This window comes from Puma concolor, chromosome A2, assembly GCF_028749965.1.
Source record: "Puma concolor isolate L17-30 chromosome A2, mPumCon1.1.hap2, whole genome shotgun sequence".
NCBI classification, from domain to species: domain Eukaryota; kingdom Metazoa; phylum Chordata; class Mammalia; order Carnivora; family Felidae; genus Puma; species Puma concolor.
Window position 1 is genome coordinate 112,122,962 of NC_141668.1, and position 27,030 is coordinate 112,149,991.

A 27,030-nucleotide genomic window follows, 5' to 3' on the forward strand; every position below is an offset into this window, starting at 1 on the left:
TGGCCCGCCGAGCCCAGCCTAGACCCAAGAACCACCCGGCCAAGCCCAGCGCAAACTGCTGGCCCACAGAATCATGAGCTAAAGGAATGGTGGTTGTGTTCAGCCACTCAGTTTTGGGTAACTTATCGTGCAGCTAAAGCTAGGTGACTCAGGACCCTTGCCTACCCACGGTGTCTGAGGGTGCGATTTGTGGCCTCTTGTGCCTCAGACCTTGGGCCGGGTCCTGGGTGCCGGGGCTGAGGTGAGTGAAGGGAAGCGCCCAGGTCAAGTGTGACGCTGGCCACCTGTAACCCAATTCGGTCCCGAGTGGTATAGTGGCTGTGCTGTGGCAGGAAAGTCTCCTTTAAGTCCTGGGACTGGACGGGGAAAGGGAGAGGGAGTGTTTGCAGAGAAAAGGAGGAGGACCCTCAGATCACCTTGGAGGCACAGTGGGTGGGGGGTTGGCCGAGAGTGTGGGGTAGGGGACAGGTGTGGGATCGGGACCAGGCTCTGGCCATTGGTCTGATGCCAGCTTGCTCTCCTCTTTGAGCTTAACTTTTCTCACCTAACAACACAGGGAAGTGGGATGAGATGCCATGTCCCCGCGAGGCCCAGAAAGTGCAAGGGTTAGAGGGGCACCTGCTGAGCTAGTCCCCACGAGGCCCAGAAAGTGCAGGGGCTAGAGGGGCACCTGTTCTAAGACTGCCCAGCTCAAGCCAGTGTGTGATCTTTGGTCGAGAACCCATGCATGCTTTTGCTCCTTCTTCCCTTCTCTTTTCTGGTCTTTTTCCTTCTCCATTATGCCCTGATTCCTGGAAACTTGGTCCCGGGTGGCTGACAGCCAACCCCTGCGTGGAGTCCCCGTGCTGCACAGGGCTCCCTGACCAAAGCTTTGGCTAGTGGGGACCTGGCATCTCTACTTTTTTCTAAGTGGTCTGGGAAGACAGGTGCATCATCAGGACCACAGACACTCATTTAGATAGTCTGGAATTTCAAGTTTCAAGAGCCTGGTCCAGAGCAACCGCTTTGGAACATTCTTAGTCAGATGTATTTGGTGACAAGCAACAGAAACCCCACTCGTAACTACTTAAGAGGAATTCTTTTGTATCCGTCTGAGTTACTTAAAGCCCAAGGGGAGATCTTGCCAGACTCCAGGCTGCAAAGATGTCTGGTAAGCAAAAGATGTCGGTCATCTCTCTCCTTCCATAGCTTGGCCCTGCTCGTTCTCTCATGGTTCACAGGCTGAGTTGCCTGTTGGCCGCTCCAGGCTCACAACAGAGCAGGGAGAGTTTCTCCTACACAGCTGATCGGGAAACATTCTTGGGAAGGAGCTTGGGTCCTGCACCCACCCTCGAATCAGGACAGAAGGAGCTGAGGTTCAGCCGCACCTGGACCACTGGCTGTGAGTGGGAAAGGGGGTCCTCCAAGGAGAATGGGAGCTGGTGCTGGGGATGGGGGAAGGATGCTGGGCAGGTGGAAATGACAGGTGACCTCTCCTGGGGCCCCTGGACATCTTGAAGTTCTCCTGGTTTGGTCCTGTGTCATGTCTCTCCCGGTCCAGTGGGAAAGGAGGAAGGACAGGGTGAAGTATGTAGTTAGGGACTCGGGACCTTGGGGAGCTTGCTCACCTCTCTGAGCCTCAGCTCAGTGTGCAAGGCTCAGCGCGGCCGGGCACCCGGTCGTGTCCAGTCAGGGTGGTTGAGGGGCTGCGGTGGACTGAGGTCACTCCTCAGTCCACACCCCCCCAACAGTGCAGCACCTGCTGAGTGCCAGCCCCCCTTCTGGGTGTAGGAGCCAGCAGTGAACATGACAGAGGAGGTGCACCGGGTTGGCTGGTCAGGGAGGCCTCGGGGGGGCTGGGAGGTGGAAGGCAGAGGAGCACCCGGCAGGGTAGGGGGAGGGTGGTGCCAGTGTGAGAGGCCTCTGTGGCCGGAGCGTGGAGACGGGGAGCAGGTCAGATAGAAGCCAGACCACCGGGGGAGGGCACGGAGACTGCAGGGTCCCCAGGGAGGCTTTCAAAAGATCGCTCGTGGGCTTTGTTCGCATCAGCGCTGTGATGGGGGCCATTCTCTCCCCTCCCTGGTCCCTGCTTTCTGTGTCTGTCCAGCAGGGGCATGGCCCTCATCCCGTTGGGCTCTCCCGCATGGTGGAGGTGGGGCCTGGGACCCAGCCTCCAGTCTCCGCTCAGTCCCGTGTGCTGCCAACTTCAGAAAGGTGGCCTCCCTCCTTGTCCCCTTCCGGAGGAGGTGGCCCCCCACAGACCCTCCCCTTCCTCCCCCCCACGTTGCATGCGCTGGGTACCTGTGGCTGGATGAGCTTCGGGTCCCCCAGGCCCCGCAAACCAGGGGTGGGGACATATACCCCCCCGGGGCCACATTAGGCAAAAGCCACAATCCTGTCTTCTTTTAAAAAAATTTTTTTTTTGGTTACATTTATTTATTTGTGAAAGACAGAGAGAGACAGAGCCCAAGTGGGGGAGGGGCAGAGAGGGAGGGAGACACAGAATCTGAAGCAGACTCCACTCCAGGCTCCGAGCTATCAGCCCAGAGCCCCACGCAGGGCTCGAACTCGTGAACTGTGAGATCATGACCTGAGCCAAAGTCGGACGCTTAACTGACTGAGCCACCCAGGCGCCCCCTGTCTTCTTCTTGTTGTTGACTTTAAGAGCCAGGGAAAGGTCCAATTGTCTGCTTTCAGCAAGGAGAATGGCAAAGCTAGAGCTCTCTGCAGGCAGTGTAGTGACAGAATAAATACGCTGTGTCCCCTTGATACAGCCAATCTTGGCTGAAAGATGTGGGTTATGGGGGAAGACGGGCAAGGAGAGGGGAGACAGCTGGAAGCTGGAGAGAAGAAGATGCTCAGACTCCATGCACGCCTGCAAAATTGTTTTGTGGCTGAAAACAACACCTGAACACTGTTCATTGTGTCAGATCAAGCACCAGCGAAGTTCTGGAATAAAAGAGGAGAGTTCCCTTATCCTTCCCTCTGCCGGTTTGTCTCCCTCTCCCTGACTTAATCGTTGTTTTAAATATCTGTTTTTGTCCTGACCTTTTTTTAAATGCACATACATATACATACGTAATTGCAGTTTAAAAAATAAATGGCATCGCATTATATTATTATTCTATAATTTGATTTTTTTTCCAGTTGACAATATGCTTCTGAGAGCTTTCTAAATCTCAGTGTATTTTTCTCACCTTCTTTTTAAGAATATGCTATAATTTTCAAACAATTCCCTAATTGAGGAATCGTTGAATCATTCCCGATTCTTTCTTTTGCGGAAAAGATACCTGTTTCTGTGCATGTGCGCAAACGTGTGCACACGTGCATGCGTGGGTGTGTGCGTGTGTGCAAGCTCAGTACTTGCTCTTCTCTTGGGAGCCGCCCCCTTTGCATCCCATCCGGGTCGGTGGGACCGTGGCCCTGGCCTCAGACGTGAGGGGGCTGCCTCGGACGGGACCCCGCTGCACTGTGGGATCCAGGGGTGTCCCAGGCTCAAGCTGGGCCACTCCGAGTGCCTCTGAAACCTTACATGCGGAAGCGAGTGTGGTGTCTGTCAGGAGGACCCGGGGCCCCGCAGGCTGCACCATCATCGTGTCAGCCCCGGAGCCGAGCAGAGTGGGCAGAGAGCATACATTGTGCTCCCGGGGGTCGGGACCTGCACTGCTGGAGGCCAGCTGCTCTATGCTGTCCCGGTTCTGTGAGCCCATACCTTCCCTTCCTTCCATAGGCCGGCTTGGAGTGCGTTTCTGCACTTATTTAGCGCCTACCCTGTACCTGGTACTACTTTAGGGTAGAAGTGACAGAGAGGGTCTCTGCTTTCGTGGACCTTACGTTCTGCTGGAGGTGGCGAACGCAGTCTTGAGGTCAGCAAGTGGGCCATCAAGTCACCTTCAGCGATGTGGCTTCCTGGGATGAGGTCCCAAGAGAGGGCACCGCTGTGGGAGACCAGACGGCTCGGGAGTGGCGAGTGGTAGTGACGGTTGCAAGAACCCTGCAGCTGACCGGCAGCTTCTGATGCTCAGGGGGCTTTGCAGAAAGAAAGCGAGGAGATCAGGGCTTGAAAATCTCAGCTAAAGACACGGTCAAAAAAATTAGAGAGTTTCTACAACATCCATGAAACCATCTGTTTTCCTTTGTAGCCACAGGGCTGAGACAGCTGAAAATAGGACTCCAAATTTGATCACGGGGTTGCAGAATCACAGCCTAAATTGAATTAACACCCATGACAGATGTGTTCCATAAATGCCGGGGCACCGACCGGAGAGGAGAGGGACACTGACAATTGGAACGGGGGCATCTTATTGAACTCGGGAGAGCTGGAAAACAGCTGTCTAAAGAGACACATTCTTCCTTTCTTGGAGACCTTGTAACGACCCCACATGAGCCAGTTTCCTTGCAAGAGGGTGCCAGTCGCCCCCAAGAATTACCCTGTGCCTGTTGCTGCCGTCAGAGCCCAGTATGCTCCAGGAAACAAGTCCGAAATTTGACCCAGGACAAGACGGATTATGGCTTGGAGGGCGTTCCCTATGACCAGATGCTCGATAAAGAGAAAACAGACACTTCTGCATGCTAGTGGGGAGGGCTTGAGCTCGACATAGAACCTGTGTGTCCGTTCTGGCTGGAGGGACAGGCCAGAGGTGTGACCGCACACTTATTCACGGCCCGTGGCCAGTGCTTTGGTAAGAACAAGACGGTAGGACTGGTGATAAGGAGATCACAGGAAGACGCATGTGGGTTTTAGTCCCCATTCCTGAGTCTCGTGTTGCAGACTGCCTGTCTTAGGCTGCAAGGAACAGGGCATCCAGGTCCCTGTGGCTTAAACAACCTCGGAATTTCTTGCGGGTGGAAAAAAATCGAGCGAGCAAGTATCAGGCTGGTTAATTCAGGAGCCCAGCGAAGCCGCCTGAAGATCCGGGCCTTCTCTTTCTCAGCTCTGCCCTCCCTCTGGGTGGATCCTCTATGGTCCCAGATTGATGGTCAGACCCAAGAATGACCCGAGGAGGAAGATACCATTTCACATGTACCTCCCCTTAGGGGCGGGGAGGCCTTTCCAACAATACCTCTATCCTTCCACAGATTTTTCGAGTCTTGGGGCACGCGCCCCATCCGAAACCAGTCACTGGCGAGGGAATGGGACTCTGTGATTGGATTAGATTATTCACAGGGGTGGAATAGATATGGAAGCTGACCACCTAAGCTCGGCGCCTGGCAAGGACCCCCACAGATCTCTGGCGGCCTCCTCTACTGTGCTCCTTCCCCCTCTCCCATAGGCTCTCCTTCTGCCTGGGGAAGCCTCTCCCACATGCCCCAGCCTCCTGGAAAACCCTGCTAATCCTTCACACATCACTTCCTTCAGGAGGCCTTTACCCACCTCTGCGACTAGAGGCCTCCCTGGTATCCTCACAGCTTGTCCTTATAGGTCCCATTTATTGTGGGCCTACTGTGTGTCCAATAATGAGTCGGGGGCTGTATTTATATCATGGAATGCTCATGACAATCCTAGAAGTAACAGTACTAGTCCCATTAAAAAAAAGGTTTATTTATTTATTTTGAGAGAGAGAGACAGAGAGGGAGAGACAGAATCCCAAGCAAGCTCCACACTGTCAGCGCAGAGTCCGACTCGGGGCTCCACCTCATGGACTGTGAGGTCACGACCAGAGCCAAGAGTTGGGGTAGACGCTTAACCAACCGAGCCACCCAGGTGTCCCGGTAGTAGTCCCATTTTAGAGGCAAAAATACTGAGGCTCAGAGTCAGAACATTTAGTCGCTAATCTCATCAACCTCACGCTTTGGTTCCTCGTAGCAGCTGTGGTCAGCTATGCTAGCCACTAGGGACTTGGGATGAGCTTGCTTCTGACAAGAACCACCGACTCTGTCTCTGGTCCAGTGATGCACTCCAGTAGTAGATGATTCGAGAGGCTGATTGCACTGCGTTTGAATCAGATCTCAGGATAGTAACTGGCTTCCATCCATCTTTCCATCCATCTACACAGTCACCCATCCATCTGCCCATTCTTTGGTTTGCCTATCTGTCCATCCATCCTTGCATCTATCTACACAATTGCCCACCCATCTTCCCATCCATTTGTCTGATTATGTGTCCATCCATCCATCATCTGTCTGTTTCTCTGTCTGCCCATTCATCGATCTGTCCATCGGTCCATCCACTCACTCATTCATCTGTCTGTTCATCCACCCAACTATTCGTCTGTCTGTCCATTCTTTCATCTTCCATCCACCCATTCATCTGTCCATCCGCTCACCATCCATCCATTCTTCCCTTTGTTCGTTCATCCATTGTTCCATCTATCCATCTGCCCACTCACTCATCCATCCATCTATCCATCCAATGAACAAATACGTATTGAATGCCTACGTGACTGTTGCAGTGTTAGGCACTAGAGATAAAATGACAAGCAAAAACTAGATTTGACCATTGCTACATTCAGGAGTCACTTTCCCTCAGCACACAGCCTGGAGAAGGGACAAGCCCAGAACCAATGATGGCAATTTCAGTGCTATGGTCTCTGGTGAAGGATGGCTTTGGAGCAAGAGGGAGGAATTTCTGAATGACAAAGCAAGTAGAATTTACTCACTCTAGCTGTTGCTGGGTGGTAGGCATTTCAGAATTACTCCGGGAATCAGGCTGTGATGGGGACAGGAGTCCTTGTTTAGTATCCTGCCTTCTGTCCCAGTCTCCCCCCAAAAGAGCAGGGCTGTCCTTTCTCTCCTCCTCCACGCCAGTACCTTCAAACAATTTGAGTTGCACAACCTGCCAGAAACTTTTTGAGCACAGCCCCCCCCCATGTGTGTACATTTCAGTATAAATGATATACATACCCTAAAGTCAATCCATACAATAAGTATCAGCAAAGCTTAGTTTCCTTCTTATTCATTAAGGCATATATTCATTCATATATCGGCAGATGTTTTATTCGGTGGGCAGAGTTGGCACCTCCAGCCCTCTGGTAGAGAAGAACACTGTCTTTGCTTCCCTGGTCTGTCTGTGTGGTGAAGGTTCCGGAGCATGAACAGAAGGAATTAGAGCCGGAGATGCTGGAGAAAGGGGGCCGCTTTGGCAGAGAGCTGGGGAGGGGGTGGGGTGGGATCTGGAGAGCCACTGGGAGGATCTGGGGAGCTGGCTGCAGAGGCTTTCCGGTCTGTGTGGGATGGAAGGGGTGGTGATTCTGAGAAGTGTCCCTGGATTGTGAACCAGAGCGCTTTGAAGCTTCTTTATGGATGGAGGTCAAGTTTGGACATACTTTTTAGATGCCTTTAGCTTCTGGGCTTCTCTGAATGTGACCCCCTTGAAAGATTCGAGGCAGGATGGAGGGGAATGTCTTGTCTTTTAAGCAGTGAAGGAAGAAATGCTGGTTTGAGGCCAGTCTCTCAATCCTGGCATGATTGACGTCTGGGGCCAGATCATTCTTTGCTGTGAGGACCGTCGTGGGCATCGTTGGACATTAAGCAACAACCCTGGCCTCTACCCTCTATATGGTACTATCACTGCCATGCCCAGTGTGATAGCAGAAATGTCCCAGGCACCGCTGACTCTCCTGGGGGACACACTATCCTCCTGAGTGAGAACAGCTGACTTGAGGAAACAAAGGTATGGATGAGTTATTTCTTTGGGACAGAAATCTTGGGAGTAGAATTAAGGGATGCAAGGGTGTAAACATTTTCTCAAACAATAAGCGTAATTACTAATAATAAAGTTAAGACATTGTAGTGGCAGAAAACTGCGAAAACGCAGAAATCCACAGAGTGAAAAAAAAAAAAAGAAAAGAAAAAGACACCCCATCGCATCCACCAGAGATAACTATTCCTAATATTTCATTTTCTAATCTTCTGCCACTTTTTATGCACGTAAATAGAAATATTTTCTATTTTTAAACAAAACGAGATTATAGCGCACGCGCTGTTCTGCAATGTACTATTTTCATTGAATGGTGTGTGATGACCATCTTTTCATATCCACGAATATAATTCTGCCCCACAAATATTCCTGGCTGTTGACTGTGACCGTGTGATTGCATTATAATTTACCCAATCCCCTGTCGCTCCTTCAACATTTATTTTTATTACACAATTAATGTGTGTTTATTGTAGGAAAATGTTAAAATTAAAATGACCACCGTGCAGCGAGTACACACGGCCTGCAGTCTCACCAGCCGTGGATAATGGGTGTTAATATTTTAGTGTACATCTTTTCGTATAAAAAGGAAAACAAATGTGCGTATGTACTATTTTATTACTTACTCTTTTCACTTTATAATACCACGATGGTGTCCGTACTTCTATGACACCATTATTGATGGCAGCATAGAATTCCATTGTATGAAAAGACATGATTTTATAGAACTGCGGCTTGCCTACCGGTTGACATATAGGCTATTTATTTTGCCATTCACAACACACTGCAATCAACGGCCTTGTAGCTGATTACGTTTTTAGGACGAATTTCTCCAAGAAGAACGGGTGGGCCAAAAGGTATGCAAAATGGGTTCGGATGTGGAAAATGAAATTGGCCTCTAAAAAACTAACACTTTGTGTTTCCACCAAGAACGTATAAACACCCATGGTTCCATACTCTTGCTAACACCGAATATAATGATAGTAATAATAAAGTGCCAATTTTATAGGTGATAAACGATAGCTGGTTGCTTTAATTTGCATGTACTGGAATTCTAATGAGGCTGAACAATTTTTTCAAATGCCTTTTGGTATTTGTATTTTTCCTATTGAAAATCGTTCATATTCTTTCCTCATTTTTCTATTTCTACGTTAATATTTCCTTGATTATTTGTATGTTAAGAATATTAACCCTTGGGGTGACTGGGTGGCTCAAGTCAGTTGAGCATCTGACTTTTGCTCAGGTCATGATCTCCTGGTTTGTGGGTTCGAGCCCCGCATCAGGCTCTGTGCTGACAGCTCGGAGCCTGGAGCCTGCTTCGGATTCTGGGTCTCCCTCTCGCTGCCCCTCCCCAGCTTGTGCTCTCTCTCAATACATATATTTGCGACTGGATACCTGGATACATATATTGCAACTCTTTTCCCAAATTTGTCACCTCTTTCTCGTTTTGTTTTAGTTTTCATTTTGTTTGTTTCATCCACATAAACTAAAGCATACAGAGGCTAAAGATGTTTACACAGTCAAATCTGTGAATCTTCTGTGATTTTTGCTTTCAATATCATGCTGAGGACAGCATTTTTCACCCCAAGCTTTATAGACACTCATCGGTATTTTATGGTTTGTTTTTAAGTTAATTTGTCTTTTTTCCTGGAATTTATTTCGTTTTGATTTAATTTGATTATCGCGTAGAACCGCTTTTTCCCGCTGCTCTGAAAGGCCTCTTGTTGCCTGGGAGTATTGGGTGAGTGCTGGACAGTTTCATCACACTCTGGCTCATTCCACGGGCCTAATGGCTGCATCGGTGCCACATGTTTGTAGATTATGGCTTCATGCCAACTTTTAACACAGGGAGAGTGAGCATCGCCTCAGCTGACTTCTTTTCAACATTTCCCTGTCCATCCACGAACTAAATCTTCCTGGTCCATTTTGCAATGATTTCTTTCAAAGTCAAAGAGATAAAAATCTCATCTGAATTTCAAGTTGAATCGTGTCATCTTGGGAGGTCAGTCTGGGTGGAATTTATATAAATATACCATATTAAGATTAAATCTTGCCACACAAGAGTAAGGTTCCTGTCTCTACTTATTCAAGTCTTCCTTAAATTTTCTGAAAGATCTTCCTGGCAACTTTTGTACTTAAAGTGAAATCTGGGGCGCCTGGGTGGCTCAGTCGGTTAAGCGGCCGACTTCGGCTCAGGTCATGATCTCTCGGTCCGTGAGTTCGAGCCCCGCGTCGGGCTCTGTGCTGACAGCTCAGAGCCTGGAGCCTGTTTTGGATTCTGTGTCTCCCTCTCTCTGACCCTCCCCCATTCATGCTTTGTCTCTCTCTGTCTCAAAAATAAATAAAAGTTAAAAAAAAATTAAAAAAAAAAAGTGAAATCTTTCCTTCTACTGCACTGAGGCCAGAGAATGTGGTCCGTACAGTTCCTCTGTTTTTGTTTTTTGTTTTTTTTGTTCACAGAATTTATTTAGATAGTTTGATGGTGAAAGATCTGACCAGTTTATTCCAGGGGTATTATTGCAAAGGAAGACACGTTTTCTGTTTATAAGTTCAAGTTTTACAATACATATCCCGCCCCCCACGTATACACCCACACGCGTTATTAATAATATTACTCAGAATCTTTATTGCCTGCTTTCTTTCTTTCTGCCTACTTGGTCTATCAAGATTGTGAGAAATGAATTATAGTCCTCAATTAGTAGAGTATATTCAACAAACTCCCTCATATTTCCATGAGTTTTTACTTTCTATATTTAAATGTGATGTAATTTGGTGCATAAAACTTCATGACAGTTTGGCGCTCCTTGTCCGTGTAATGCTTTTTGTCTTATCTGTGGCTATATCTGAAAATAATATTTGACCCTTGCTTTCCTCCTGATTTTATACCCTGGTAGGTATTTATCTTTTGTAACTTTGCCACGGAAATGTCTCTCATGAGCAGCACCTAGTTTGATTTTGTTTCAGTTGATATGAAAAGGTGGACTCTTTAACCGGGTTTGCGTTAGACTTAGTGTAAAGTGAGAAGTCAAACACGCATTGCAATAATTAGTAATTTCAGGCTTACTTCTGTCACTTCGCTTCTGGCCTCTCCTTTTTGTTCCCCTTAAGATTTTATTGCCGTTTTATTTGCTTTTTGGGTATGTCAAGGTTTTGGGACGTTCATGGGTTCTGTTTTTAGCTTCACTAATTTCAGCTTTTCTGACACATTCTTTTGCCCCTATTTTCCTAGTTGCCAGAGTCAATAGTCGAACAGCACTCTTTGGGGTGTCCCTATTTAAGACAACTGTTAGAAGTGTTTCTTTGGGCTGCAGGAGACAGAAATCCAAATCAACCTGCCTTAATTTCAAGTGGGATGAATTGGATCCCTTCGTTGCCAGTGCAGGGCTGCGGTGGCTTCTGAGGAGACCAGGTCTGGGGCTCTCGGATTGACTTCCGCAGCCCTGTGCATGTATTATGTTATAATTACCTGCTTGAAGGTCTGTCTCCCCACTAACTGAGGCCCACACTGGGTGAGTCTGTTAGGAATGCTCTTGGGTGCCCAAAGTGCTTTAAGGCATATGCATATTTGATGATCTTAGATAACAGTTAAGTCAGGAGATAGCCAGTTGTGCGGATTTGAACGAAAGGACTTTTTTGCAGATGAACAGGGGTCAAAGGAACTCACAGTGTCGTCGAGAAATTAGTGGCAGCTGGGAGCTGTTGTTTCCTCGAGGCCCAAAGGGCCAGGGATGGAAAACAATCATGTTGCCAGAAACCAAGGGGGGGGGTGGATGGGGGAGTCCTCCACAGAAGACGTGGTCGGAGAGAAAGGGGTGCAGCCGGTCCAGATAAGGGAGCCCAGAGAATGTAGGGAGGGGAAGAAACATCCCGAGCCCTGTACCTCTCTCTGATCCCTTTCCACACCTCCCACCGGCCAGTGACACTGGGAGGGGGCTGAGCTGATTGGGGTGTGGGGGGTTGGACTCCCGGGCGCAGAGTGGGTGGGTAGCGGTTGGGGAATGGTCAGGAAATTCTCCTGCCTTCTCCTTGTGGTTGGAAGGTGCCTACTGTAACAACAAGCATCGCGGGCTCACATGACAGCATCCCCAGCAGGGCAGGGAAAGATGGGAACTAAAGACCCTTCTGCATCGCTCTACCAGAAAACCCCTGGGTGACTTCCCCACAGAGCACTGTCCACTGCCGTGGGTCCAGGTGACAGACTGTCCTCCTGACGGCCTTGGACAATCACAATCCACCTCCCTCTGGCTTGTATCCCCCAAAGGGTGACTCAGGGTCAGGGATCCTTGGCCTCATCCTGCTTCTTCTATCAGCAGAAGCTGACGTGGATGGTACCCTCTGCTGATTTTTTTCAAGTCAACTTCATCGAGGTGTCATTTACATGTAACACATTGCACCCCCTGAAGTGTGCGAGTCAATGAGTTTTTACAGAGACGTTCGCCCAGGTCACCACCACCACATCCAAGCTACAGAATGCTTGTGTCGGCCCCCAGCCACCCTTCACGTCCCCAGCCACAGCCCCAAGCAGCTACTGGTCTGCTTTCTGACAATTTGAGGCCGTTTTGCACCTGCCAGAATTGCATGTAAGTGGAACCGCACAGCACATGTTCTCTAGCGTAAGGGCTTCTCTTGCTCAGCGAGGTGCTTTGGAGGCTCACCCACGCCGTGGCTTGTATCAGTGGTGAATTCCTTTCCGTTGCCGAGTGATTTCCACTGCAGATGGATGAATGACACTTCCTCTAATCTCCTCTTCCTTTTTAGTTTTATTATTATTATTATTTTATTTGAGGGAGACAGAGGGCAGGAGCAGAGGAGGGGCAGAGGAAGGGGAGGGAGAGGGAGAATTCCCAAGCAGGCTCCACGTTCCGTTCGGAGCCCGATGCAGGGCTCGATCTCACAACCACGAGATCCTGACCCGAGCCAAAGTCAGGACTCGGAGGCTCAACCAACTGAGCTGCCCAGGCATCCCTCCTCTTCCTTTTTTGAAGCACTTTCTCCACTTGGTTTAGAGGAGAAAACTCCCTTGTCAGCCTCCTCCTCTGGCTTCTTTCCTCTCTGACCTCTTAACACTGGGGACCGATGTTCACGCTGGGTCTCCTTCCTGTGTCTATTACACAGATTCCTATGGCCTCACCCAGCGTCAGGGCTCCCAACACCCCCTGGAGCCCAACAGTTCCCAAATTTACGACTTGCGCCTGCCTCCCTCCTGGAGCCCCACACTTGTGCATTGAGGTCCTGCTTACCGTCTCCTGCTGGCCATGTCGGTGCAGCTTCCTCCCAAATAACCAAATAACCACGCACATAGTGGCTTAAGTGATACATGCATTCCCTTACAATCCTGGGGGCCAGAGGTCCTAGCATCAGGCGTCAGTAGGACGGTCTTCCTTCTGGGGGCTCCAGGAGAACATCTGTTTCCTGGCCTCTCCAGCTGCTAGAAAGGCCCCTTCCAGAGGCCCCTGCACACCCTGCCTGTGGGCCTCCTTCGTTCAAAGCCTGAGTATCATCTTCCAACCAACCTCCTTCTGTTTCCTTCTCTGCCTCTGACCCTCTTTCCTCCTTATGCTTCTTTAGAAGGCCTCAAGTGACGACAGGGAGCCCACCCAGATAATCCGGAATAATCCCCCCATCTCAACACCCTTAACTGAATCACACCTGCCCAGTCCCTTTTTGCCATGTGAAGTGATGTATTCCCTGGATTAGGAGAGCTTTGCAGGGGGCATTGTTTGCACCTACCACGGTGTCTGAGTGGAACTCCTGTCCTCTGTCCCCATCAACTCTTCTGCAGGCTCCCCTGTCTCAGACGATGGCCACAGTCAGCACCCCTCTGCTCTCTCCTGCCTGCTCCTGTGCCAGTCCACCAGGAAAGCCTCTTGGCTCTGCTCCAGCGTGTACCCAGAACCTGGCCACTTTGGTCACCTGTGCTGGTGACGGCCCTGCGTAGCTCTCACCCGGGTTAATGGTGGAGCCTCTGGCTCACCTCCTGGTGCCAGACCCTCAGAGTGGTGGACTGTGTGAGAGTGTGTGTCTGGTGAGCACCTGTGAGTGCGTAAGTGTGTGTGTATTTCTGTCTCAGTATGAACATCCGTGTGTGTGTGATTTGTGTCCTTGTGTGTTCATTGCAATTGAGTGTGCGTCTCTGGGCGCATCTGAGTGTTTGGTGAGCGGTATGTCTGGGTATGTTTTGTGAACGCGTGTGTGTGTCTCTGGTCTGGGTGTGTTGGGAGTGTTTGTGCGTCCACCAGGCAGTGTGTGAGCAGATGTGGTCCACACATCCAGCTGTGTGTCTGTACGTGTCTGGGTCTGGGCATCTGTACGTGAGCGTTGGTGCACACGTGACTCGCATGTGAGTGCTCCTGTCTGTGCGTGGCCCCGGACAGGTGCCTTCAGGTGGGGAGCCTGTGTGCCCAGGCAGTGCCCTCCTGCTGAGCCCTGTGCCCCCTCCCCGGCAGGTGTGCCGAATGCCGGAGCCCTCCCCTGTCCTGTCACTGAACTCTTTGTTACCTGGTGCAGGACAGGAGAACAGCTAGCAAAGCGGGGCCCTGGAGCCCCTGCCCTTGCCGGCCCGCCCGCCTTCCCCCAGTGCCTCGCCCCTCGCTGTCACCGGGGCCACCGGCTCGGGTTAACTGATGGCAGGGAAAAACCCATTAAGCGGCTGCCTCTCCCAGTCATCTGTTATCGGCTCTGTCCTCGCCTGTAGCCCAGCAGACGCGCGCTCGCTCTCCTTCACATAATTGAAGAAAGTTTTCCCATTACCCGCTGTCTCGGCGACGGGGCCCTCGCCTGCATGCCGCGCCCGCCTCTTGCTCCTTTGCAGTGGCGCGGATTCTGGTATCTTTTCCTGCTCCTTAAGAAGCTGACCTAATTTCCACCCGGCGTCATTTTCTCCCAGACTCGGAGCGGGCTTGGCCTGAGCCCCGGCTCCCCCTAGGCCATGGGGAGAGGTGGCCTGGGCGGGGAGGGGGGTGGGGGGGGGGGTGGGGGGGGGTGGGGGGGGGCGGCATCTGGGACGGAAAGCTGGCTGTCCTGGGGGCAGATCAAGGGCCACAAGTCCACCTCTTGGCCTGGTGCCTGCGAGATGTGCAGCCTCTGAGCTCTTGTGTCTCTGCCTGGGCTTGGTGAGCTGTCATGAAGTTGGGCAGGTGACAAATGGGGCACTCCAGGCACAGTGGTGGCACCGAGGTGGGCTCCCTGGGGGAGGTTCCTGTCCCCTCTCTGCTTTGTCCAGGTGGAACCGAGGTGATTTGACCTCCTGATGAACATGGTCATGAACAAAAGCACTTTGTCTTTCTCCCCATGGCTGGTCCCTCCACGGGGGAGGTGGTGTTGGGGGAGTACTTGGGTCCTTACTAGCTCCCAGAGGCTGTCTATTCCTGCCAGGGGACCTGAAGTGGCAGGTTGGTCTTCCTGGCACCTTGCTGCAACCCTCACTCCTCCCACCCCCCACACTGGCTTCCGTGTCACTTCCCCAGGATCTCTGTCCCTTGCCTAGGACCCACCGTGCCCTGCAATGTGCACAATGCCCCAGGCCAGCGTCCCCTCATCTCCCTGCAAGAAGCATGGACCAGGCCTTGTCCTGGAGGGGGGCTGGGTTCACTAGAGTACCTGTGGGAGCCGTGAGAGGGGTGATGCCTGCTCAGTGCTGCCTTGGACCCAGAAGCCACGGGGAGCCCCATTGGGCATGGCCTTTGCAGTAGAGCAGTAGGGACGGCCTCAGCCACCCTGCTTCCTGCTGCATGCCGACTTACTGAGTTGGGGCTGGAGAGACTCAGGCCACACCCTGATGTCCGTCTCCCAGGAGACCCTGCTGGGCGAGACCCCAAGTGCAGGTTGCCCATGATTTGGGGACTTCCTTGGCATTTAGCTCAGCTTTTCCCTGCCCTGCTGACCTTGCCCTTCCGACTGCCCTGTGGGCTTCCACACCCTGCCTCGTCCCATCCCTGTGTCCCCAACACTGTCAGAACAAGGCTCCCAATCCGCCAGGGGGCGACTGCAAGGGGGACCTACTCTGGCCATGTCCCCTTCCACTTATGTCTCTCTGGTGCCCCTGAATTCAGTCGCTGTGGGTAGGAGCAGATTCTGGGCCCTCTTCTCCTGCCAGGCCCGAGTGTGCCTTCTAGTACTCCGAGACCCAGGGCAGTCAAGGCTGAGCTGGGCACCTGCTGTCTCAGAGCAGTGATGTCTGCATGCCTCAGGTCCCCCCAGCCCAGAGGCTTTGCTGGGGTCACAGCGGCCAGGTGTGTGAGGAGTCTACCTGGCGTCACCACGGCCCCAGTGTAGAGCAGCCTTTGGGCCTCAGTAGAGACCCCCGAACAGAGCCCTCCTCACCCTCTGTCTGCTCCACCAGGGCACTCCGACACCATCCCAGCCTGTCAGACACCTGAGCCAGCCTGCAGGGGTGTCCTGCACCTGCACCCGCCCGACACCACCCTCCATCTGTGCCCCCTGATGCCCTGTACTCCCCAGAGTGGGCGTCATTTGGGAGCTGTCCCCTTTAAACCACGTCAACCCACTGAGATGGCATATGTCAGCCCCTGGTTAGAGAGGCAGAGTGCCGGAGGGCTCAGCCCCACAGACCAGGTCACATGACCTCGCCTCCCTGCTCCTCGGCTTCCTCATCTGTAAAATGGGATGATGATGAATTATCACTGGTAAAGGTAGTCAGAGCTAATGAATGATCTATTCATTATCACGAATAAATCCCTTCTGACCAGGTTGTTTTACAGTCCAGCTTGAACGAGTTAATAAATGGAAGGCACTAGCAAGAAGGTTGCTGGCACAGGGTAAACCTGTCACGGTCTCTCTGTCCCACGCCTGTCCTCACCTCACATCACTGCGTGTGACTCCCCTCCGCGGCCTCCAGTGAGCCCTCATTCCTGCCACTAACTTCGAGCAGAGGGGCAGGCTGTTCCCTGGGTCACGGCCAGTCTGCAGATTCCCTTGGCCTCCCAGGTAGAATGGGCTTTGGTTTTCATTTTCATGAAGGTATAAGGTATAAGTTCCCTACAGCAAGTGCTTCACACATGTAACCCTTGGGGAAGCCCACCCAGATCAAGAGAGGGGACGTCCGCCTGCACCTCCAAAGGGCCCCAGGGAAATGCCTGCCCCATGCAGCCAGCCACCAGCCTACCCTCTCTGGCCATTTTCACCAAACATCACGTCTGTGAGCTCACTTCTGGGGCTGGTGTCACAATCCTTCGCTCCGTGGTGGTGTTTTCGTAAATGTTTCAGTGCACGAATAGACTGTCAGTACGTTGAAAATTTCTTTTTTTTGTTGAAAAATTTTAGTTGCTTGACAATTCAGTAAATTTCACCAAAAAATACAGACGTCTGAGCTCTCCTGAAATGTCGGGATCCCAGGCAGCACTGGGCCCGTGTTCTCATGTGATGGTGTATGGTGGGGCCGCCACCCCAGCGGAGCCATGGTCCCGGCCGATTCCCACCGTGGACCTTGCCTGGGATATCTTCCCCAAGTGCACTGCCAGCCCAGCCCTTCTGGGCATCTGGCTGCCACCCCTAGGAGGTCTGGAAGGGGCCATCTCGGCTCCTCCCTCTCCTCTGGTGTGGTCCACTGATGATTGATTGCAGACATGGCCACAAATCCCTCCCTTTCACCCCTTCACAATAGGGCTCTGTGGCTTCTCCGGTTGAGCCAGGGTCTACTTCTCCACCTCTGGAATGGGGGCCCAGTCACATCCCTTGTTCGGCCAATGGGACGTCAGCAAACGTGTTGCTGACAGAGACTGAAAAATCGCCTGCGTGCTCGCTCTCCTTGAATCCAAGACCGTCATGAGGATGCACCTGGGCTAACTTGCAGCTGGAGAATAAGAAGCCAACTGGAGAGCCAAGGTGCATTGGCCAACAGAACTACTGAAATCCAGACATGGCGGTGAGCCACTCTAGAACTTGATGATAACCCCAGATACTTGGGAGAGCCTGGCAGATCTGGCTCGGACCAGCACCTAGCTGAGCCACAAAATGGGATGCTAAGTAAAAAATGGTTATCGTTTTGGGGGCACCTCAGTGGCTCAGTCGGTGAAGTGCCTGACTCTGGATTTTGGCTCGGGTCATGATCTCACAATTTGTGGGTTTGAGCCCCAGTTCCCATGCTTGGGATTCTCTCTCTGTCCCTCTCCTTCTCGCATGCATGCGCTCTCTCTCAAACATAAACATTCAAAATAATGGTTATTGTCTTCAGACATTGAGTGTGGGGATGGTTTGTTACTCAGCAGAAGCTAGCTAATATTTGTGCCCAGTGAACAAGCAGTGCCCCTAGAGAAGAAGGGGCTCCCAGGAGAAGTCTTTGCTCCTCCTGACAAGGCAAGTGGCACCCTCCCTCCTCCTAGCTCTGTCCCAATGCCTGGCTAAAGTCCAGCCTGTTCCAGGGGACCCGGCCCTCCGATTCTTCAGTATGGGTTCTGCTGCGCTGTGTGCTCGGCACTGTGCACTCGGGAGGGTACCTGGACAGTGCACCATCGGGGCCTCTCTGCCACGCCTTTCCTACCTGCCCTGGGTGCACGGAAGCCCAGCAGGGGTTCTTCCCAGGAAGCCCACTCAGGAAGCTCCCCACCTGTGACTCCTGCTGGGCTTGTCTGCTTCAGCACTGGCCTTAAACATGGCAGCCCGCACATGCTCCGTGCCTGGACTGCTGTGGGCCCGCTGCTCCTTGCCCCAGCTGGCCCAGCTCCCAGATATCCTAGCAGTGGGCTCCCCAGACCCTCACCAGGAGTGCTTTGCTAAACATCAAGCAGTTTTGTGGTACGAGCACTGACCAATCAGAACAGACACTGTCCACGCCCAGTGCTGGCTTCCTCATGTCCTAGCCTCTCCCCACCAACTCCTAGCACATGCACGCACACATATGCACACGTGCACTCACATACCTGCCGCACTGGGACCCCTTCAGTCCCTCAAGGGCCCAGACTTCTGCCCCCACTGCCCACCTGTCCTCCAAGTAGAGAGGGCGGATGTGGCCTTAGTTTCCCCCTCTGCACAACAAGGAGACAGCACCAGCTGCTCTAGAAGGTGCTCGGGCTAACTGGCTCTGTTGTTCTGGGCATTTCCTTCCCTTACTGTGACCGGGTGCCTTGGCGCTTGGGTTTCGGGGTCTCCATTTCTCTGTCTCTGCAATGGATCTCCCAGCCCAAAGCCTCCATCCTGAGCCACAAAGGACCGGAGCTGTGTGCCCCAGTGGGGAGGGTCTCAGATAATCGGGCTATGATGGAAAGCGCCCACGTCACCTGCGGCTCTAAGTGCCGAGGAGAAAAAGATGTGGCCGCCCAGGTTTTTCACTCATTCCAGAACAGGTCAGGGCCTGCGGGCTTACTCTGACTCCCTCCCAGCATCCTCTTCACCCTGCCTCACCCAGGTGGCGCCTCAGGTCAAGATGCTTCAGACCCAGGGAACGCTAGCCTGGCCTCTCCTAGGCTGGGGTCACTTCAGGCAGATGTGCAATCTGACCAGTGCTCTCGTGATGGTTTCATGAGCATGTTGTCTTGCACTGAACCATCCGCTCCAGGAGGGCTGGCCCATCTGTCTCCGCTCACCGTCGTGTCCCCAGAGCCTGGTGAGCGCCTGGCACACAGTAGGCGCCCAGTAAATATCTGCCCGACGGATGGACAGGTGTAGGGAGAGTTTCTGGGCTGTGGAAGGGCTGCGCCGGGGTGGGAGATGTCAGTGAGCAGAGAGGGATCCTCGAAGTGACAGGTGCTTCTTAGCTCCAGGCGCGCCCAGGGCCCAGGCTGAATTGGCTGTTCCCAGCAGCCCCTGTTTCCTGGGCTAATTGGGGAAGGGGAGGGGGAGCCAGAGGTGGGGGACACTCTATTCTGGGCTCAGACTGAAGGTGCATTGTCTTGTGACAATGGTGAGCCAGTGTGTACGTGTGGGGAAGATGGGGAGACAGACAGAGGTGGAGGGAGACTGTACGTGGTACAGGTGTGTGTGTGTGTGTGTGTGTGTGTATGTGCATGCGTGTGCATAGCACTGGATTTTCCCCTGGTGCAGAGCCCCGCATTTCTACACAGGAATGAGAGGCCTGTCATCCTCAGTTGTGGTCTAGCGTTTGCTCGCTCCTCTCCAGCACCGTCCTCCTCCCTGGATCCTCTGATGACACACGGCCCCACAGCGATCAGGCCTCCTGATCTCCGAGCCCCTCCTCTGAGCGTCTGCTTCATCCTGGCCCACCCGGACTGGCCCCCTGGCAGGCCCAAAGCCCCTTGCCCTCATCCTGGGCCATCAGACTATAGGGCAAGGGTTTCTGTGTGGACCCCGATGACCCACTGGGTCCGGCCAGAGGGGAGCTCTGTCCCTGAAGGGTGGACCCTTTAGGCCACACTCACATTTGCAACATCTTCTCTGCGTTAGGTGCCAGGCTGGAGACTGGGGAGGCCACAGGGATGCGCTGGTCCTGTCCTTGCCCTCCTGGAGCTCATGTGCTAATGGGGTGGGAGGGTTGAGGGACAGAAGGCACTAAAATAGTAACACAGAAAAATGCAAGACCCTACCTGTGGAGAGTACCTTCAGGGGAGTACTGCGCCGTGGGTGCCCGGCAGGCTTCTGGAAGGGCGCTGAAGCCACAAGGAGGTCGGACAGCAGGCTCTAGAACCCCACCCCTTCTGCCAGGGAAGTGCACAGGCCCCGTGAGTGGGAAAGGCTGGGGAGAGAGGCGGGAACTGGGAGTAGGGAGGGGAGGGGGGCTCCTCTGAAGGGCTGAGCGTGTTGGGTGTGGGCTCCTTTCCTCTCACAGCTGTGTTGGAGGCAGGAAGTGTTGGCAGGTGGGGAGGCCAAGAGGGACAGCTGCAGGATCCAGGCATGATGGGACCCAGGAGGCAGGGTCCATGCTGGGGCTAAAGGGAGGCGAGGGGAGGGGAGGTCTGGGTGGGGTGGCTGGAGGGGCCGGAAGAGCACCCGGGCTTTTGGCTCATGATGCAGGACCCCAGTCACAGCTGGCTTTTTGGAGCATCCCTGGACCTGGGGCTGGGGACAGGCAAAGAGGGCCCCTGAGGGGTCAGGCTTGTTGGCCACCAGCGGCTGGGGCCCGAGCCCTAGAGTGGCACGCACGGCCCCGCTGAGTCTGGCCACGTTGTCAGTGAGAGTTGAGCTTTGCGGCATCCTCTCCAGGCGTCCTTTGCACGCCTTCTTTGTGCCAAAGGTGTCATGGGTGAGTGACAGGAAGTTCTTGCTCCCCTGGGGAGAGCCTGGGTGCGGGCACCTGGGGGGCAGCAGTTTGGGCACAGCTGCTCTCGCTCTGCTGGCTCTCAGCTCGCTGAGGAGACTGCGTGGACCACGCCAAGAGAAAGTGATGGGATACGGCCAGGCCCTTCTCTGCAGAGCCGGCCGGACCGTGTTGAATGTCACAGCGGGGGTCGCCTCTGTCTCCATGCCCTATGGCCACCTCAGTCCTTGGGACATCAGTGTTCGCTGGGGCCCGGGGACGGGCAGCACCAGGCATAGGGAGGGCTCAGCCGTGGATGCTGGTGGCGCCCCTCGCCCATCCCCAAGCACATGAACGGTGGCTGCTGGGAGAGAGCCTCCGCCAGCAAAGCAGCCACACAAGAGCCCTGCGGGGCTCACTCTTGGGAAGGCTGCCCCATGGCCCCGACAAGGGAACTAATGAACATATGGGGGGATGGGCCTGCCTGAGGCCACATGGGCTGTGGAAGGCGAGCGGGAGGGGTCTTTGGTGGCACTGCCCCTCTTCTCAGACAAGGAGCACCAGGGAGCGTGGGGACCCTGCCCGGGGTCCCAGCCAGGTCCCAGCCTGGTCTTCTCCTCGCTGTTTGTCCTTTCAGAATAACCTCCTCGTCGGGGCGCCTGGGTGACTCAGTCGGTTAAGCGTCTGACTCTTGACTTCGGCTCAGGTCATGATCTCATGGTTTGTGAGATCAAGCCCCGCATCGGGCTCTGCGCTGACAGTGCTGAGCCTGCTTGAGATTCTCTTTCTCCCTCTCTCTCTCTCTGCCCCTCCCCGTGTGCTCTCTATCTCTCTCTCAAAGTACATTCAAAAAATAAACTTAAAGAAAAAAATGACCTCCTTATTAAAAAAAAATCATTTCTGGGGCGCCTGGGTGGCTCAGTCGGTTGGGTGTCCAACTTCGGCTCAGGTCATGATCTCACAGTTTGTGAGTTCGAGCCCGCTGTCGGGCTCTGTGCTGACAGCTCAGAGCCTGGAGCCTGCTTCGGATTCTGTGTCTCCCTCTCTCTCTGCCCCTCCCCTGCTAATGTTCTCTCTCTCTCTCTCTCTCTCTCTCTCTCAAAAATAAATAAACATTAAAAAAAATCATTTCCTAGATCAGGGAATAAAGAGGGAAGTCACGGAAAATCTTATTTCTACCTAGGAGGAGGGCCTTCGGCGAATGACGAGGCTATAGTGCTCAGAAGGTGAAAGCGTCATGTCACTGAGGATCCTGGGCCCAAGGACGCTGGGTCATGGGCCCCTCAGAGCTACTGGGCAGGAACCCCCAGTGACTGGTCCTCAGGGGCGGAAATACACCCCCTGTGGGGCAGGATGGGGCCATTAGGAGAGGCTCTGGGCAGTCGTCCCAGGATGCGCCCTCCCCTTTCCTGAGAACGCAGCAGGACTCAGGTTCCCCGTGTGTCCCCTGTGTTTCCCCATGTCTAGGTGCCCCCTCCCCCCACCAGTTCCACCCAGGCCAGGCACACGGTCAGTGGGCAGATGGGTGGGCGAAGTCATGAGGAAGCTGCCTTGTGTTTCTCCACAGGGAACAAAACCCAGCGGCCTGGAGGTGGGTCCTTATGAGGAGACGGGGCCATTTTGGAGGCCATCCTGTTGAAGCGCCCGGGGAGGGATTTCAAGGTCCCATGGGGGACCTGAGAAGCAGGGCCTGAGGGACGGAGAGGCAAGAGGAGGCTGGCAAGGGCCAGCAGAGCCAGGACTGAAATATGGCCCTGAGGACCAGGACCAGTGCCCAGGAGGTACCTCCTTCCATCCCCCCTCCTCCTCTGTCCCCCCTTCCCTCCCCTTCCTGCTCTCTTCTTTCTCTCCCGGTTCAGGTTGCCTCTGCCAGGCCAGCATTTTGGGGACATCCCAGCCACAAGATCCAAGTGACGTGCAATGCTGTGCCCACCACCAGCCCTGGGCCCCGGCAGGCACCTCAGAAGTATCCTCGTTTGGAGGGGTCCGCAGCACTGGTCCACACCTGGCTGGCCCTGCTCCCCACCCCACCCCATCCTAGCTCCGTGGGCTCTAGGCTCCCCACGGGCCCTCACTGGGGCCGCTGGCTGAGAACGCATCACTTAACTTCCCTGAGACTGTTCCCACATCTGCACCAGAGTAATACTGCCCGGGTGAAGGGTGGCTGCAAAGATTAAAGATAATGGAGATGTCAGGCTTGGGGTCCCCCCCTTCCCCCACGCCGTGGTCGGGGGATTGGGATGGGCGAGTGTGGCCTCCAGCCCATGGGTAGGTGGGAGCAGGCATGAGGGTGAGCTCCGGAGCCTGTGTGGGTGGGGTGGGTGGGGTGGGTGGGGGCAGGGCACCGGGGGAGCCGAGTCTGGGCAGAGGTGATGCGCCCTGAGGGAGATCTGGCAAGAAGGCACCAGGGTGTCTGGCAGAGGCTGTGGCCAGCTGGTGGTGTTGGGTTGCCATCCTGCCCCACCCCCAGCCTGTCCCCAGTCCCCACAGCCAGGCTGCGCCTTCAGCACCCTCAGGGCCTTGCAGAGGCCTGCTCAGCCCTGGTCTCGGGCTCCACCCTTCCTACCCAAGAGCAGAGGGCAGCTGTTCCTGGCCAGGAAGCCTGAGCACTGGGGTCCCCACCCAGTCTCCTGGAGGCTCAGCTCTTTCTGTAGAACATGAACTCACGACAGCAGCGCTGCTCTGCCTTGTGCTGTCAGGATGGTAAGTGGGTAAGTGTGCGGGCCTGGCATTCACAGGTGCCCCCGAGCGCAGGGCAGTCACAGCTGCATCCTTGCAGGGATCCTGGCTGCAGCTGGCAGGGACCCTGGGGCTCTTTGAGTCTCTGGTTTCTCCCTGTGAACTGGAGGGGTGGTGGTGATTATAATAGGGTTTTTAGGGTCATAGGGTTTTTAGGTAAATGAGTTCCCTGTGAAGAGCTTAGCATCCATCAGCGTCAGCCAGGGGTGACCTTGCCTTCCCTGCCTGTCCTTGAGCCACTGGGGGTGGTCTGGGAGGCCAAGGGCAGGGGGAGTTGAAAGAATGGTGTCTTATGTGAACTAGACGTAGACGGGCACGGGGGTTCCCTCCTCCTCTGGGCTAGAATGATAATTAGGGAATCCGCATGGAGGCTGTTAGCTTTGGGGCCTTTTTAGGAACCTCCCTGGACTAATGGGGAAACTCAGGCTGGAAGGGCTTCTCCACGGCCCCAAGCCTCCTCCCAAACACAGGGAAGCCTGCTTGCAGTTCCCACGAGAAGGACAAGCTGGCCTTGAGCCCTACTGGGAACTGTCCTCCCTTGAAAAACAACCCTGCCAGGATGCCGCGGGCGACTCAGGCGTGTGCACAGGAACCAGCTCCGACGCCCCGCTGACAGGCAGGCCTGCGGATCAGACTTCGGCGATCTCCCCTAAACCCACAGTTATTGCCACAGATAAGAGCAGAGTAAACACCAAATCCCTTAATGCATTTGCTAACAGCTGTTCTCTGTTTATAGACACCGGGCCATGCGGGGACCTTAGCATGCGTGAAGCTGGCACGCGAGGCACGGGTTCCCACCTGCCACCGTCCAGCTGAGCCATCCAGGGCAAGCCCCTCCCTCTTGGGGCCTCGGTTCTGTAGAGGGAGCAGCCCCCGACGGTCTCCGCGGATGACCTAGAAGGAGCTAGCATTCTGTGCGGTGATGGAGGACGACGTGGAGCCTGTGTGTGAGTGTGTGCACGTGTGTGTGTGCACGCGCGCACACACACACACACACACACAGATCCTCAATCGGGGGAAGTCCGCTGTCAAGCACAGTATTTTTAAATGTGCTTATTTATTTGGCTTGTTTGCGCCCTATCTCCTCGGCTGCCTTTATAAATATTTATCAATGTTGTTGCAGTGACATTTCCTGGGAGGAGGTGAGAACGGGAGGGGAGGGAAAGACGTCAGAGGGGAGCTGACAGGCTGAGGGAGCGGACGATGGCCCAGGCCCTGCAGTGGGCCGCAGGGGTGTCGAGGGCCTCCGCCCCCAGGAGGAGGGAGAGGGCCCTTGACACACAGACCTGACGCAGGACCCACCATCTTGGACCCCAAAACAGGGCCCACATTTCAAGGTGTCCCTAAGGGTGAAGTGAGGATGAGTCAGGGCTACGAAGAGCCACGTGCCTCTGCCACCTGCTGAGTGAACTTGGACAAGGCCCTTCACCATCCACGTGGTTACTTATTAAGCACCAACAGTCAGCATCGACTGGCTGTCCGCGAGGCACCATTTTGAGCATTCGAGTCTTGACCAACCTGGCAGAGCTCAGGCTCTCGTGGGGTACCTGAGGGCAAGTCAACCTGACCGCGCTGCTCCCTGGCAAGTGTTCAGAGGACACCCGGGAGGGTGGCTCTGAAGAAAAAGAGAAGAGTGTGGGACGTTGAACCCCAGTCGGCTCGGTGCCAGCTGTGTGATCTCAGCTGGCTCAGGGAAAGGAGCTCCCTCAGTCTGGAGTGGAAAGGAGAGGCCTGTTAGCAGACAGATGGCGTGGGGGCCTCCTGCCCCCTCCCCCTCTAAGAGGAGTTTAAAGCTTTGAACCTGAGGAACAGAGAGAAGGTGGAGGCTGTATCAGCTAGCGTTTGCTGCATAACAAACTACCCCAGAACGTTGTGGCTTCAAACAGCCATTGTCTATGTAGTTCACAACCCCGTGGCTTGACATTTTGGGCTGGTTTGTTCTTGCCAGGCCCACTCGCACGTCTGGGGCCTCAGCTGTGATGGTGGGGACTTTCTCCATGGGGCCTCCCACTTTCTGGCGGGCTGTCCCGGGCCTCATCCCATGCTGGTTGCGGATTTCCAAGAGCGAGATCAGAAGCATGCAGAGCCTCTGGAGGCCTTGGCTCGGAACAAGGCCCCGTGTCATTTCTAGTGTTTTCTGTTGGTTAAGGGAGTGGGGAAACAGACCCCACTTACTGGTGGGAGGAGCCACACAATCACATCGCAGAAGGCAGAGTAGAAAGAAGGGGTGAACATTGGGGCCGTTTTTACAATCTACCTTAAAGGTCATAAAAAACGATGGCAGTCTGGAGGCAGGTGGGAACTCAGTTAAGAACATAATCACATTGGAGGTGTTGCTGGTACTTACTTACAAGGGGAAGTAACAAATGCAGCTTCAGAGATCTTCAGAGATCTGCACTGGTCTTCTCCATGTCATGTTTCTAGGGGAGACACCCACAGTCCCCAAACACTTGCTCATTGTCCCTACTGACCTTTCCTGGCGCTGACTGACCCCTGGGCTCTTGGCAGTGACCCGTGAGTCTGTGTTCTGTGTGCATAACTGGACATCTATTCACCTCCAACGCTGAGGACAGAGTTGTGCCAGGACCTGGGATCTCTGAGCCCAGGCAAGCTGCAAAACACAGACTTTGGAGCCGGATACCCTGATCGAGGTCCCTCTCCTGCTCCTCACCTCTGTGAATCCCTCACCCAGGTCCTTGCGAGGACCCGATGGTTCACGTACGCTCCCTGGGGAGGGACTAAGTACGGGGGGGGGCCTCAAAGCCACCACCCTCTGGCGTCTATGTGAACACAGCTGGCCTGTCCCTTGGGGCTTATGGACAGGGTTGCCAGACAAAGGACTCGGAGTTAAATTTGAATTTCAGATCAACAAAGAGCAATTTTGTTTTTAGTAGGAGAAGGTCCCGTCCAATTATTCATTGCTTCTGTGAAAAATGAATGTGACTGGGTGTCTGTGGTTTTATTTGCTGAATCTGACCATCTAGGGAAATGAGAGCTTCCCCCTGGCCTGGCTTCCCAAGAGCTGCCTGAGCAGCCTCTATCTTTTGACGGCTCCTTTTCCGTGTGGCCTCAGGCAAGCAGCTCGCTGGGTGAGGTAGAGGGTCTGAGGGAGGCTGACACCAGCCTTTGGGGGGAAAGGGTGGATGCTGGCTGGCCTGGAAAAGAAGGGTGGGCTGGAGCCCCGGCCTTCAGGGGAGATAGCTGAATTTGGCACTCCTGTGTGCCGGCCCAGGGCGAGGCCCAGGGAACCCCACATGACCCCTCCCTGAAAGCCACTTGCTGCCTGCACAGCTCTACTTGGGACACCAGGTTGGCATCTCCATATTCATGTGGCTGGGCTGAGCTCGCGCGCCCGCCCTGCTCTACCGGATGCTCAGGCCTGAAGGCTTGGTGCCATCCTGATGCCATGCGTGCCTCCTCCACCCTGCACCTAGACTCCGACAAATTCCCCCACCTCTGCTGCCCGACCATTTGCCCGGCCACAGCCATCTCTCACCAGCCGACTCACCATATCCTCCTTCCTCCCCAG

General features: G+C 54.2%; 1 protein-coding gene across 1 annotated transcript in view; it reads left to right on the top strand.

Annotated features, from left to right (window-relative positions):
- The window catches only part of LOC147583433 (proline-rich protein 23E-like), a 75,752-nt gene that overhangs the window by 640 nt on the left and 48,082 nt on the right, over window positions 1-27,030 (top strand). Inside the window, 1 exon segment of the mRNA XM_086682339.1 lies at window positions 209-241. Coding sequence (XP_086538465.1) covers window positions 209-241 — 33 coding nt within the window.